Raw genomic sequence first — 16,817 nt, forward strand, 5'->3', positions numbered from 1 at the left:
ATATGGGTGGTTATTTTACTTGCAAGTCAAATGAGTGGCAGTGAAATGTGACTGAAGTAGAGCAATTCCATGCAAAGTAGCTAAATCCTTTCTAGGTTTTTTTATGTAGGCGTGTATTTTACTGCACTTTGTCACGGGACAGTTTATACTCAACCAATTCAAATAATTATAATTGGTTTATCAAACTCGCACAAGTGCCATTTTCACATCTTTCACATCCATAACGGAGAGGTGTCACATAAAGAACGAAGCTTTTTCTTCATAAATGCAAAAATGTCTAATAAAATCAATCATTCTTGTTCTAGTGAGACTATGCTTATCCTTTTGATTAGCATTTTTTCTTTTGGGTTGTGCAATTGAATTCACTGAACTTCTACACATTATGTTGTTGTAAACTCGCATTCTTTTTTTGTTAATTTTCCTCATTTAAAATATAAAACGTGATCACAGATTGATATTTTTCTGCTCCCATAACTCTGTGGTTGGAGAATGTTAACAAATGTTTCAATATAATGTCAGCATATACTTTCTCTGTGATTTTTATGTTTTAGGTTTTTACTGCAAATGTCACATCTATAACGCTGGAATTGCTCAGAAGCTATAGTGAAAGGAGGGGATTTATTTTTTTTGTAGGACCAAAGCTAGTTGATGGGTTTTATGGTGTTTCGTTTTGCTTGAGTCGCTCAAGCTCAGGCTTGATGCCCAGGTGGGTCTGATTAGATTTTTATGCTAAACGGGTGTACCTAATGCACTCAGCCGTTTTGATTGTACAGACATTTGAAGAAGACAGATGCCTTGTTGTCAGGTTCTGTAATGAGAGGACATTCATCTTAATGGCTTAGCACTTTCACAAACTTGGAAAATAATTTGGCTTTTTAGGAAGGTTTGATTTGAAAGGTTAAATTGAAGTAATTACATAATCATTTTATTGATTGATTTAATTGTAATTCATTGCATTTACCTGCAATTGTGCATGAACAGAAACTGCATTAGTATAATAAAATATACAAAATGTATACTGGTATTTATTATGAACTCGATTCATTAAAAATGCTGCAATTCTCACGCACATCTTGTCAGGGAAACATGGCTCTGGTTTAACTAGTAAAACCACTTATAAAGTCAGAAAGTGCGTGAAAACTAAATGCGCTACAAAGAAGAGACACTGGAAATCAAACAAAGGATTTAACTACTTTTTATTGATTGAAAATAACTAATAAATGCATGACTACAGAATCATCTCGCATAACGATTTATTTCAATCACTTGGCGGAAGTCATGAGGTGAGTTAGGAGTAATAACACATTTATAAAATGTGGTATTTTTTTTTACAAGTTTTCAGATCAGCAGCAGCACAAGGCCATAGATGTAACACAACGACATAACAGCTGTCAAATCGCAGAATCATTCTCTTTAATGTCAGGATTGCGCAGATTATCTCCCTGTATTTTTATTGTTGGTTACGACAGTCAATATGTCAGATTTTGCAATTCTGACGTAGGTAACAAATATGCCATATTAGGCAAGGCAAGTTTATTTATATAGCACATTTCATACAAAGTGGCAATTCAAAGTGCTTTACATAAACAAGAATAAAAGAGACAAGTATTAATAAAATAAGTATAAATTATACATTATTACACATTTATGTTGTCAAAAGTATCAAGTTCGGTACCAACCGATGCAAAAAAATTTAAAATGTCTGTTTAAGCGCTGTTGAACACATTTTAAACACTGCTGATTGGCCATTGTCTTCACATGCTCAACAGAAACTACTGTGATTGGCTGTTCACAGAGTGCAAACAGATACACTGACAGAGCGTTTTAAAGCCGTGTAGATCAGTCAATCCATTAGCGCATTGTTCGTATGTCAGCTCATAGAGAGACCCGCTGATTGACGTGACTTTTTTTAATATATTTTTTTCTCAGGATTTTCACCTTTAATGGACATGACAGTGGATGTCGCTGTGAGACTATTGGCGCTGACTGATTGATGCAGATTTAAAACACTCCAGTATATTTGTGTTTGCACTTGATAAACAGCAGTGAAGTGCGGTGAACTAATGACAGCCAATCAAAGTCATTTCTGTTGAGCACTTAAACACAATGACTAATCAGCAGTGTTTAGGAACGTGCTTAACAGTGTTCTAATGTTAGCAATGGAGTTTTTTTTTTATTTCTTTATCGTTTCATACCAAGCTTGATATTTTTGACAACACCAGTATACCTTGCTTCACAATAAAGCATCAAATGCCATCTATGATGTGTATTTTGTCAGCAAGAAGACATGGCAGACAAGGCATTGGTTGTCGTGCACTATGGCACACTAAGTGAGAAGAAATGATTGAATCTTGCATCCCAACACCCATTTGTCATTTATAAATCACCACAAAACCCTACATCAAGAAAATTGTACCTGAAAAAAATCTTTTTGGTAACTTGTCAGTGAACTATGGCTCGTGTAGTAAACACTGATCCATCAAAAAAACAGCAGCATATACAATTGAAGTCAGAATTGTAAGCCCTCCTTTGACTTTCTTTTTTTCTTTTTCAAATATTACCCAAATGATCTTTAACAGATCTTTTTATAATATTTTTTCTTCTGGAGAATGTTTTATTTGTTTTATTTTGGCTAGAATTTGAGGTCAATGTTATTAGCCCCCCTTAAGCAATATCTATATATTTTTGGTTGTCCACAGAACAAACCATAGTTATACAATAATTTGCCTAATTATACCAACTTGCCTATTTAACCTAGGTCTTTTAATGTCACCTTAATCTGAATGCTATCATCTTAAAAAATATCTAGTAAAATATTATGTACTGTCATTGTGTCGGAGATCAAAGAAATTGGGTATTAGAAATGCGTTATTAAAACTATTCTGTTTAGAAATGTTGGGATAAAATGTTGGGGTCTTTCCGTTAAATAGAAATTGGGGACAAAAATATACAAGGGGGTAATGATTCAGGAGGGTTTTAACTCTATATGCACGTTTGTGTGTGTTTTATAATTGTAAATACTTCATGACTATGCTTTTAAATGATACTTTGCAGAAATAATTGAAATAACAATTCACTTATTTTCTTACCTGCAATACGTTGACAGTTCTAGCTTTATGCATCATTTTCTCTTAGTGTTTGACTGGGCTTCCCTCTCTCTGCCTTGAGCCTGATGTCATGTCAATGAGCATTAACCAGGCTCAATACCTGCAATTGATTCGACTGGATGCTTTTACACAAACACACTGTGCATCCATGCGTTGCGCTGCACCGTTCCAGAGAAACAGTGGAGCTGTCAAGGATTGTTCTGAAAACCGACACCGATCCATGACTGTGAACTTGTTGTTTTGAAGTCTTAAACGACTTCCTCTACTGTTCTGTAGAAGGGAGAAAAAAGCATAGTCAGCATGCATTGCTCCCTCGTGGCGCAAGGGAGGAAAAAAGAGGTATATTACGTTAAGAGATGAAGGGTTTAAGAACTGGCAGGCGGGTACTGTAGGAGGGACTGAATTTGTAGTGTTTGCGGGCAGCTGTTGAAATGGAAAGAGAAAGTAGGCTGAAAGGGAGAACTTAATATGTAGGAACATGATAAAAGGCAGGATGAGAGCAGTGATATATGGAGGATGTGACATATCAATGAATTTTACCAAGGGATGAGATTGTAATTTCATTTTTTTTTGCATTCGTACGTTGTAGCTTATACAGATTTCCGAGTTCTGTCTCGCTCTTTATAGGGAGCAAAACACAAAAAGCCACATTTTGCTGCAATTTCATTCTGCCAAGATCACACGGCCCATTTCCATTCTTCTCTCTCTCTTTCCATTTGACCTAAAACCTTGCTTTTTTGATCCCTTTTTGGATTCCATTTATCCCTCTTTGCCCACTATGCCAATGCCATTTCCTCTCCATTTCCCGTAAGACAGGAAGCCAGAGTCATTTCCACACTTGGAATGCACTTCCTCAAAATGGATCACAATGCCCAGATGTTCAAGAGCAGCTCGCTTGAGTAATAAATGTATTCTGTGAATAATCAATAGGTTTTATTTTACTATAAGAATATAGAATTACTGTTAGAGTATACTATTTTGTATATTTTTATTTTACTTTTTTTTTATAAGACACTACACTAAGTCAGGTATCAGGTTTAATGTTATCATTTAATTACATTACGCTTAATTGTATATAAGGCTACATTTATTTAATATGATATATACTGTTAAAAATAGAACAATATTATGGGAGTAGTACAGTTTAAATGTCAGTGTTTCTCTGTTAAGGAAAAGCTAAACAATTTAGTCAAATCAACTTTTGAGGCAACAAGTTTGCCTTTTCTGGCAGAAGTCAGGACCTTTCTTGGTTTATTGTGCTCCCTGCAGTTGAAAATACCCTCTTTGAGTTGCAAAATGCAGTTAAATGAGATGATGTTTATAAATTTTGGTTAACACATTCACATAAATAAGTTAACAGTGTTTTGTGAGTTAACTGTGTTTTTACATTTTGCAATGTAAAAAAAAAAAGCGTTTTTTTTTATTTTTTTTTTTTATATAATTTCTTAATAAGCATAGTTTATTATTAGGCTATCCATAGACTATAATTGTAAATACAGCTGATGTAAAGGTATTTTTAATGTTTAAGATTTATTTAGGCTTCTGCAAAAAAAATACTGTTTTTATTGTAATAGAATGTGTGTGTTTATTTAACTATTAATATTATACTAATTTAGGTGACTGACTGCTGGCATAACGATATGGATGATGTAACGTTACCGTTTGTAGCTATAGGCAGTCAAAAACTTTTCATTTGTCTTTCTGCAGTTAATGCACTTTTTCATTAACTAACTCACTTAGCCACGTTTCCGCTTATACAAGAAAACAACTTGTTTGGTTTCCTCCAAAAGCTTACCAGCTGTGTGTGTGCGCGAGTCTGTGTCACGAGCGATGTATGTGTGCTTAGCACGAGTCTCCGCTGAGTGCGCGTGCACAGCCAAGAACTGTGAAGGCTTTTATACATGACACGCACGCCGGAAACACGAGCATTTCTCATGTGAGATTGCCAACTGTGCAGACAAATATCAAATATTGTAAATTAGAAAAGGTTGGTAAGTTAAATTTTGCTACTGGAATGTTTATTCAGCTATAATTCTCCAGTACTTATAGCTAGGGCCAGATGGAATCTGCTGACGTTTTTGCTATTTCTGCGGAGAATTTTGGTAAAAATCTGCGGATTTCTGCAGAATTATTTTGGGAGTATCATAACTAAAACCTTAATATATGAAATTAAAAAATTATATCTTTTTAACTTTTATTTACGGTTTAAAAACCATATCCAATTACATTAACTTTATTGGGTAAACAAAGCAAGTCTCTCATATAATATCTCTACTAAAAGAGTAGATATTACTGTACAAACTGCACTGTACATAAGTCAGATGAACATTTTCATATTAGTCAATAATATTACTGTAACTAATTTAAAAACTGAATAAATATAGATTTACACACATTTACTCAAGTAAATAAACAGAATTAATGATGGGCTAAAAATCTGCGGAATTCTGCACGCGCAGATTCCGTGTGGACCTACCTATAGCAGAACTGTTAATGTCAGAGCTTATCAATATTTCGGTCTTGTATAATGTAGTACCAATAAAGTACCGAGTTTCAGTACCCATCCCTACACCCACCCCTATTCAAAAGTTAAAAAAAACTAATTATTACAAACTTATATTAAAACTATATATATACATATGCGTGTCTGTGTGATGTATGTAAAATTTGGTCCGGGACAACTTTTTTTTTTTTTTTTTTTTTTTGCATCTGGCCCTTGGCCCAAAACATTTTGACAACCCTGGTCTATAGTTTCATATCTCCCCATTTTTCAGCATATTCCTAAAAAAGAGCTCTCCTCCAGGAATGCACATGATCCAGAGCACGTCAACCTTGTGGCAGCTGTTTGATCTGTTTGGCAGTCCGTAGGGTGCATTGTCAGCCAGGGTGTGTAAACTGCCTCTCAAAAACTGTTCGAGAAGAAGAGAAAGGCAGAAGATAGCTGATGACACTCATTTCAAGCTCCCACATTGTAATGTAATGTGCTCCACACTCTCATGTAAAGTTTGGATTGTGAGGGCACAGGTGAGATCATTTTTCGAGAGACACTCAAATACATCATTTGCGCTGCATGTCACGTAAAACAGTTAATAGCAAACTGAAATAAATATAATTTGATTGTATGGTTTGGAATTGGATGTTTTATGAGATTATTTACTTTTTTGCAATCATTTTGCATTTAAAATAAGAATTTAGCAAGATTGCAAAAATTTTTGTTGATTTTGTGCTGGATTCAGCGATTTGCAGAATCAAGAAAAACTAAGGGGTCTGTAAAAGGAACCATATGAAATTGAAAAAAGTCACAGAAATCTTTTACTGGAAGATTATCATTGGCTGAAAAACACAAGCTGTGCATAATACCCCATTGGGCATTCAGACCCGTCTGCTTGCGTTTCAATCTATAAAGGTTGACTGAGGTTGTGTGTATTGTTTGCATTGTGTTGTGACCCGAGCCTTTGGGTGCTGCCAGTGCAGTAATCACATGTTGGTTATAACCTCGTTGCTCACTGACGTCACTGACAGGACAGGAGTCGCTCAGCCCCGAGCGCTGCAGACAGATGGCAGGCACATCCACATGATAGGATTACGCTGGACATATTAGAGTTTGCAGGTATTAAAATCCTCTTCAAAAAGCAATTTCAATAAAGCAGAATCTGTGTTTGGATTTGAACTGATTTTGATTGTGGGAGTCGCTCATGCGGCCAACACTGACAGTGAAGGGATTATAGCAAGTAGGGCGTGATGGAAACCAAATACAAGTAAACAAACAAATATAAATGCAAAGTTTAACTCAGTGATTTAGTAAAATGATAAAATGATTTGCCCAAACTCGTTTACTGAATGGGATCGTGATCTTGCAGCTTTTATTGTGGATTTTAATGTCCGAAGTAATACATTAGAAAGGAAATATTGGTAACTTTTAGTTTTTTAGTTACAGATGTTATATTTAAGTGTATTGCAACTAATTTTATATATAATTAAACCCAATATTTGTCTATGTGTGATTATAATACAATATGTTGTAATGTAATATAATATAATATAATATAATATAATATAATATAATATAATATAATGGAATATAAAACAATATAATATACTATAATATAAAATAATATAATATAATATAATATAATATAATATAATATAATATAATATAATATAATATAATATAATATAATATAATATAATGGAATATAATATATTATAATAAAATATAATATAATATAATATAATATAATATAATATAATATAATATAATATAATATAATATAATATAATGGAATATAATGGAATATAATGGAATATCATATAATATAATAAAATACAATACAATATAATATCATATAATATAATATAATATAATATAATGGAATATAATATAATATAATATAATATAATATAATATAATATAATATAATATAATATAATATAATATAATATAATATAATATAATATAATATAAAACAATATAATGGAATATAATATAATATAATGGAATATAATATAATATAATGGAATATAATATAATATAATATAATATAATGGAATATAATATAATGTAATGTAATATAATACAATATAATGGAATATAATATAATGGAATATAATACAATGGAATATAGTATAAATAATATAATATAATGAAAGGGAATATAATACAATACAATATAAAGGTTATTATGAGTAGGCTATTATTATTGTTATTAGTCAAACATATGGTAAAACAACATTAATAATATCAGGTCTATTTGTAGGTCTACTTTTGGTTAAAATGCTCAATTTGTATAGACTTTGAATAGTGGACTTGAAAAGACTTAAATATGTCCTGGTTGTTAATTTACAGTAAAGTGATGACATCAGAATACAACTATTCATAGTTCTTAAGTTGAATTATAATTAATTATTAATTATTATTATTTTTTCACTAGTAAAAGGAGACATTTGTTATTCAGATTCCCTCTTGTATTATATAGGCTAGAGTACTTATACTGACACGGTCAAACATTTATTTTCATGCACTACACTTTGTGTTCGCTATGAAAGAAAAAAAAAAAACATATCAGATGTTTGTCGTAATCAAAGCTTTTAAATGTGATATGATTATGAAATGATATGCGCGGTTTTGGTTTCACTTTCACTGCTGAGTGCAGTGCAGTTCATGTCATGGCTGCTGTCACTGACAAAAAAACAAAATATACATGCAAATCATACTTCCCGCGCGGCTCCCAAACGATCTCTGCAACAAATTGAACATTATTTACAACTTATTAGCTGTTATTCACAGCTCATGCAGGTTCTTTTCACTAAAGTAGACAGCATTTGCAGGCATGTGTGCATCCTCTCGGTAGTAAACACACAGTGTGTGAGCTCGTGTCATTTCGCGGCTGCGGCTATATCATTATATTAAGACAGAAATTACATTTTTGGGTGAATTATACCTTGTAAATGCAGTATGTGACACTTTTAACACCATTTAGAGGTGTCCATCCTGTATTAAAACGAAGTGAAGACTTGTGCGACCGCCTTTGTTTCTCTCCTGAACTTGAAAAGTAATTGGCTGAATCATAGAGATGCTGGATTAAGATCGTGTGGAGGGTCACATTCAGATTGCGATCTTTTTTTCTCGATTAATCGTGCAGCTCTAATTCACACTAGGCTAGCCAAACCGTGCCTGGGCGCGTTTCCCGGTTTGTTTGACAAGTGTGAGTTCAATTCATCTTTATTTCTACAGTGCTTTTACAATGTAGATTGTGTCAAAGCAGCTTCACATAGAATATTATAGTAAATTGAAACCGTGTCAGTCCAGTTTTCAGAGTTTAAGCTCAGTTCAGTTTAGCTCAGTTCAGCGTGGTTTAATATTCAATACTGAGAGTTCAAACACTGAGGAGCAAGTCTATCGATGTGTAGCTCTACAAGTCCCAAACCTTGCAAGCCAGTGGCGACAGCGGCGAGGGAAAAAACATCATCAATTGGCGAAAGTAAAGAATTAACAAACCTTGAGAGAAACCAGGCTCAGTTAGGCACGACCATTTCTCCTATGGCCAAGAGTCTTGTGCAGAGCTGCAGTCTCCGAAGCATGACTGAGTTCAGTTGGCTGGCCCAGTTGGAAGAGGTGTGCCAGAGCGCGGTTCGGGTGGGCTGTGAGTGCAAAGCGCACCAGACTGTTTCATACGGATTTTTAATCATCTCACTTTTTAATGAATGCGAACTGTTATGGTTTATCAAAGATACAAACTCCTCTGCTGTACATCAGCTGCCACCTTCAGCAGACCTCATAATACATGCAGCATGAGGACTTTTAATTTTCGAGTGGTAAAAGAGGTGTATCTGTTCAGCAAATTATTTGACTGTCATCTTATTATAAATGACTTAAAATATTACAAATCAATATAACTAAAGCGATCTCCATTGTACTGAGCGCGAATGCTTCTCTTCAAAACTGATCAGTCTCATCCTCGATGATGTAAGTGTGCTCCGGCTTGGAAGGTAAAATTGCAATGTGAGTGGGAGAGGGTAGAGGGGACAATTGCGCCTGGTCATGCTTAGTGTCATGCTTAGACAACCATGCTTATTGTGGATACAAAATAATTTGTATGTTTTAGTGTAAATTTGCTTATTTTAACTATATTTTAATTTGTATACTCTATATATTTGTTCATATTTTAGTGTATGTTTGAATTAGTTTGTTAATTTGCAAAAAAAAAAAAAAAGAGTTCTAGTGGAAAAACAGGTGCAGTAGTGAATTGTCATTTCTTCTCCATTTTTAATGTTTAATTTAGAAAAACTCATCATACACTTGGCCAAAATACCTGTTTTTTTTTTTCCCCGTGGGCTGTGGATTCAGCAGCACAGCGATGCTCCTGAGCGTCAGTGCAGAAAGCGCTGTTAAGAATAAATACAGCTCGTTTTCATCTCCTCAAGCCTGCAGCACAGCTTTGTCTATCTGTTTATCTCCGCCTGCAGTCCTCGGCTAAAGACTTTTGTTTTCACCTCTTTTATCTTTTCTTTTTCAATCAGTGTTTTTAGTGTCGAGTGGCTATCTTTGAAAGCAAAGAGTTACATGATTAGGGCACACTTAAAGTTAGGCCAAAAGTCGATAAAACTGATCTAATTTCACTGGAGCCAGTTGGCTTGTGTTTGCAGACTGTGCCGAAGCCGCAAATGACTTTAACCAGGCTGAAGGCAGTGTGTGTGAAGAGCTTTTCTCTCTCTCTCTCTTTGGTGCCGTCTGACGCTCTCCGGGGAGAACAGCAGGTCTGGTTCTCTTGACCTGCTAACTGGCACCCCTGGGGAGAGCAAATACTGTGGTCTAAAACACTTTCTGCCAACTTTGAGAATGGATGAGCTGGAGGTGTGAATTGTTTAATGCACAAATCACTGCCAATATTTCATCCCTTGACTATTATCCTTTCTGTGGGATCATCAGCGTCTTTCTGTCATCATGAATAATGAGTTCTGTGTATTTTTTTTTTCTTTTTCTGCTTATCTTTGTTTTGTTGAGACAGCACACACCATTAGTAAATACCACAGCTGTTTTTCTCATATATATATATATATATATATATATATATATATATATATATATATATATATATATATATATATATATATATAATCTCAACCAAAGATTTAATTGTTTTAGGGAAACATAAAATGTAGTGACACAAGAGAGAGAAAAAAAAAAAAAAAAAAAAAAAGATTAATGTATTTTTGAGCCATTTGTGCATTTTATATACACAATTTTGGCTTGATTTTTATGCTTTGAGAAATGCATAAAAATATTGTGGAAATGTGTGAAGCAGTCTTTATACTTTGCTGCTATGATTCAAGCTATAAGATATTACCCATGAAGCAGACCCTCTAGTTTTTGACTATTTATTTTGGATAAAAAAACAATAAATTAATCAATCAGTGAATGAATAAATCAATCAATCAGTGAATGAATAAATCAATCAATCAGTGAATGAATAAATCAATCAGTCAGTGAATGAATAAATCAATCAGTCAGTGAATGAATAAATCAATCAGTCAGTGAATGAATCAATCAGTGAATCAATCAATCACTCAATCAATCAATCAGTTAATGGATAAATCAATAAATCAATCAATCAATCAATCAGTGAATGAATAAATCAGTCAGTGAATGAACAAATTAATCAATCAGTGAATGAATAAATCAGTCAATCAGTAAATCAATCAATCAGTGAATCAATCAATCAATCAATCAATCAATCAATCAATCAGTTAATGAATGAATCAATCAATCAGTAAATCAGTGAATGAATCCATCAATTGGTGAATAAATGAATGAATGAATGAACCAATCAATCAGTGAATGAATGAATGAATCAATCAATCAGTGAATGTATGAATCAATGAATCAATCAGTCAGTGAATGAATCAATCAGTCAGTGAATGAATGAATAAATCGATCAATCAGTGAATGAATCAATCAATCGAACAGGGAATCAATCAATTGATCAGTGAATGAATCAATCAGTGAATAAATAAATCTATCAATCAGTGAATGAATCCATCAATTAGTGAATGAATTAATAAATCAATCAGTGAATGAATTAATCAATCAGTCAATGAATGAATCAATCAGTGAATGCATCAATAAATCAATCAGTCAATCAATCAGTCGATGAATAGATGAATGAATGAATCAACCAATCAGCGAATGAATGAATGAATTTAATCAATCAGTGAATGAATGAATGATTCAGTCAATCAGTGAATGAATGAATCAATCAGTGAATGAATAAATCAATCAATCAGTGAATTAATCAATCAGTGAATGAGTCAATCAGTCAGTGAATGAATGAACGAATGAATAAATTAATCAATCAATTAATCAATGGTTAAATTAATAAAGTTAATATGCTATGTTAATTTGTTAATATATATGAATCTTCTGTATTTTAAGTGCTGACACCAAAATGGAATTAATAATCATTGTCCAAACCATGTGAATGTGTTTTACATTTTTCATTTTGTGCTTCATCTTACAAGGTTTGATCAGTTACCACACTCCGAGGATTGATTCATGACCTTTGTGTCTGTAACTGAATCTCAAATAGGTCCCAGTCTCACAATGAATGCCTTTTGCTCAAAATAAATATATATCACAGGAGTCCATTGATTGAAAACCTGTTGCTTTGTCAGCATCAAGTGGTAAAGACTGCAAACAGACTCTCGTGATCAATGTTTCAGCATGATATGAACTGAAATGCAGGAAAATGTCACATCCCGTCATGTATGATAATGAGGCAGAATCTTTTCATTCAATAAAGCCATGCTGTCTCATGAATAGTTATTAGACATTGCAGTAGTGCATGCAGATATCTTGTGATGTTAATTTTAAAATCTACTTTGTATGAATTTTATGACACTAAAATAATTTGTATTATTTAATATTGTTGTTTAAGGTTACAGAAGGTGTGTTAGGAAAATGGTTTCTCTTTAGGTTGTTGACAGATGTTCTTAACATATGGTGTTGCTATGCTGCCCCGTAAGGTGACTTTGCTCTTTATTTTCATGAAGCAACCAATAAATTGATGCAGCAAAGGAAGTTACAACACTCTTTTGTTGTTTATCACAATGACAGTGTTTGGCATTGTCATCTTTGAGAGAGTTTTTACAGAGAACTTGTTTTCATCGTGTTTAGCTTTAAGATGCTGTATGAAATTTGCAGTATTGAACAAACTGTTGCCATTTACATGAGAGTTTATGGGTGTTTCCCAGTACTGGGTTGTGTCTGGAAGGGCATCCGCTGCGTAAAACATATGCTGGAATAGTTGGTGGTTCATTCTGCTGTGGCAACCTCTGATAAATAAGGAACTAAGCTGAAGGGAAATTAATGAATGAATGAATTTTAGTTTGGCTGCATGTTCTTGCCACAAATCGAACTGAACTGTGTTCATGACACCCACATAACAGTTGATGTCAAATAAATGATCTGACGTTCACTGCTGATCCTGGTCAGTTAAATACATGCATTATAATTAATAGTTAAATCGTTTATTTTTAATAAAAAAAAATGAAGATTTTAATGTGTTTGTGTGTTTAGTGTCAGTTACTAATTACTAATTTGGGACACTAATTACTTTAGGGATTTTTGTTAGAAGTAATCTAGTAATTCTTTAGTTAGAAGTAATAATGTATGGGGTTTTTAGTTCTACAACATGTGTGTAAGGCTCAAAATACTGTGTGTGTCTGTCATGTTTTTTTTTTCAGTGAATTTTTTTACATTTAGGTGACAGTGTTAGTTTAACTTTTTTTTAAAATCTTAATTAGCTACTGTAATCCTATTAATTACTGATTAATTGTCTTTTAATGATAAGTAATAGTAAATTGGTTGTTAGTTCTACAAAATGTGTTCAGGGCTCAAAATACCGTCTGCTTGCAGCCCATTTTTATCTACAATTAATCATGGTGGAGACATGAGCATTGAGATTTTCTCCATTAATTAAGCACTCTGCACTGCTCATTAGTGCTGAAATGAATCCATTAAATCTGTCGATTGGAATCAAATTAATCACTGATATTGATCCTTAATTTTCCCAGTCCCTATTGATGTTAGTTATTGACATATTCATTTTACTGTCTGGAACAAAGATTCAGTTGTGTTTGTGAAATTTTTCTGTTTTATTTTGTTTTATGTTATGTTATGTTTTTTCATTTATTTGATGTTTTTCATTGAATTATAATTTTATTAGTTATTTATTTCTCTTTATATATTTTAATGTATTTTAGTTTTTATTTGTATTTTCACCTTTTATTTATATATATATATATTTATTTATTTATATATTTATTTATATTGATTTTTTTTTCTTTTATTAATTGACTATGTATTTGATTTTTTTTAATCATTTAATTAAATTTTTTAAATTTATTTATTTTTATTAAAATAGTTTTATGTAATTTAGTTTTTATTTATTTATTTTTACATATACATTTTATTTACATTACATTTATTTTAATTTTACACTTACATTTTTACATTTTACATATTTTTTTAAATAAATATTTTATTTCTTTTAATTTGTTCATTTAATAATTTTTTTAATTTATGTATTTAATTTTGGTAATTTATATTATTTAAATATGTTTTATTTATTGTAGTTTTATATATTTTTATTTTTAATGTAATTTAATTTATATAATTTTATTAATTTATTGTTTATATATTTTAATGTATTTTCGTTTTTATTTATTTTTATTTTTTACATTTTTATTTTATTGTATTTATAAAAATAAATATTTTATAAATGTATTTTTATTTATTAGATTTTTTCATTTAGTTAATTTTTATTTTTATTTTTTTCATTTATTTATTTTTTATTTCTTTTTTATTGTAATTTTAGATGATTTTACTTTTTAATTAAATTAAGTTTTATTTAATACATTTTTTAAATGTTTTTTAGTTTTATTTATGTTTAGTTTTACCTTTTTTATTATTTATTTTTAAAACTAAATATGTTATTTTAATTTGTTCATTTAATTACATTTTGTATTTATTTTTTTATTCATTTATAAATAAATAAAATAAATGTTTTATATATTTCATTTTTAATTTAGTTGAATTAATTTAATTAATTAATTTATTTTTATTTAGATATTTAATGTATTTTTTTTTATTTTTTTATTTTTTTATATTTATCTAATTTATTTATAAAAATAAATAATTTCTATTCGATTCTATTCTGACAAAAAATTTAAAGTAACCAAAATGTTAACTCTTTCTCCTCAGATGATGCAGTTTGCTTGGGACAATTACAAGCACTACGCCTGGGGATCCAACGAGCTGCGGCCCGTCTCCAAGCAAGGCCACTCCAGCAATTTGTTTGGTGAGTGACTGTCTATAGTGCTTCTTTGACCGTGAAACTATGATTCGTGCACGTACTGCTTCACGCCACACAGATAAATTGGTGAGCAGTCAGAACTGTCCATCAACGCTGCACAGGTGCTTAGGTGACCTCTATCAGAAAGACTTTTGATTTCTCTCCGCTCCGTCTCACTTCACAAGCTCTGTCTGGATCTATTTCTGCTTTCAAGAGGACAAACAAAACCATTTCTGACTGCGTCGGGCAGGAATAGCTCGGACACATTGCGCAAATATAGTTTTACAAAAGCCTTGATCTTCTCTGGTACCTTTTTACGCATTAATGTGTTTTCCTTGCCTCTGAAGAAATGTTGTGCCGCTTTTGCCCGTCACCCTCTTGACCCATTTCTATTTTGAAGCTGAAAAGCGCAGGTTGTGAGTGGGCATGCAAATGCGTGAATAATTCATGAAGAACCGTCCATCTTCTTGGGAGGTTTGTAATATACATCAATAACTCAAGGGGATGCGGGAACAACGATACATTATATCACACTGTTTGTAGTATGGAAGTTGTAATGGATCTTTTAGCTCCTCCTAAAGAAAAGTTTCAAAAGTTTAGAAAGTACTAGGACTGCACAATATATGATTTCAGGAGTGATATAGCAATGTGCATATCTGCAATAGTGACAATTGCAAGATATGCAATGTTCAGTCTGAGTAATAGTTGACCAGGAGCTACAGAATTGTATTTAATTACTACTTTAGGAACAACAAATAATAACTTGACTTCTAGTTAATCATTTGATATCAGAAGTGGCTTATATGAAAGGCAAAGACCTCTAGATTATGTTTGTTTTACCAAAATAAAATATGATCATGCCTTGATTTTTAATTATTTAATTAGGACAGTAAGGTCTGACTTTGCTTAAGCAAAAGTTTGTCACTTAACAGAAATAATGTACAGTATAGTATATAAAGTCATGGTGCAGTGGAAAAAGAATTAATATTATGTGTGACTCCCATAAGCTGAGACGACTGCATCCATACATCTCCGCAATGACTTGAATAACTTATTAATAGAGTCATCTGGAATGGCAAAGAAAGCATTCTTGCTGGACTTCCATAGTTCATCAAGATTCTTTTGATTCATCTTTAATGCCTCCTCCTCCATCTTACCCCGGACATGCTCAATAATGTTCATGTCTGGTGACTGGGCTGGCCAATGCTGGAGCGCCTTGACCTTCTTTGCTTTCAGGAGCATTGATGTAAAGGCTAAAGTTTGAGAAGGAGCGCTATCCTGCTAAAGAATTTGCCCTCTCCTGTGGTTTGTAGTGTAATGGGCAGCACAAATGTCTTGATACCTCAGGCTGTTGATGTTGCCATCCACTCTGCAGATCTCTCACACACCCCCATACTGAATGTAACCCCAAACCATGATTTTTCCTTCACCAAACTTTACTTATATCTGTGAAAATCTTGGTCCATGCGGGTTCCAGTAGGTCTTCTGCAGTATTTGTGATGATTGGGATACAGTTCAACAAACGATTCATCTAAAAATATACCGTCTGCCACTTTTCCAAAGGATCAATAAGTCAAGTTATTATTTGTTGCTCTTACAACTGGGATCAACCTCAAAACTTTTGTCAGGTAGTGTATATTTATACGAATTTTATATAATTTATGCAAAAAAAGTTTTTCTCACTTAAATTTTTCACTCGTTTCTAGTTCAAATATCTTCATTTCAAAGTGAAAACAAGATTATTTTAATTACCCCACTGGCAGATGATTTTACTTGTTTTAAGGAAAAAAACTTCTATTTATTTTTAAGTTGATTACAAAACAATATTTTTATATATTTGAACTAAAAACAACGAGAC

At 32.3% G+C, this 16,817-nt stretch overlaps 1 protein-coding gene across 1 annotated transcript in view; it reads left to right on the top strand.

Annotated features, from left to right (window-relative positions):
* Nucleotides 1-16,817, top strand: part of man1a1 (mannosidase, alpha, class 1A, member 1) — a 113,246-nt gene that overhangs the window by 40,133 nt on the left and 56,296 nt on the right. The window contains 1 exon segment of the mRNA XM_056480625.1: nt 14,869-14,965. Coding sequence (XP_056336600.1) covers nt 14,869-14,965 — 97 coding nt within the window.

This window comes from Danio aesculapii, chromosome 20, assembly GCF_903798145.1.
Source record: "Danio aesculapii chromosome 20, fDanAes4.1, whole genome shotgun sequence".
Lineage (NCBI taxonomy): Eukaryota > Metazoa > Chordata > Actinopteri > Cypriniformes > Danionidae > Danio > Danio aesculapii.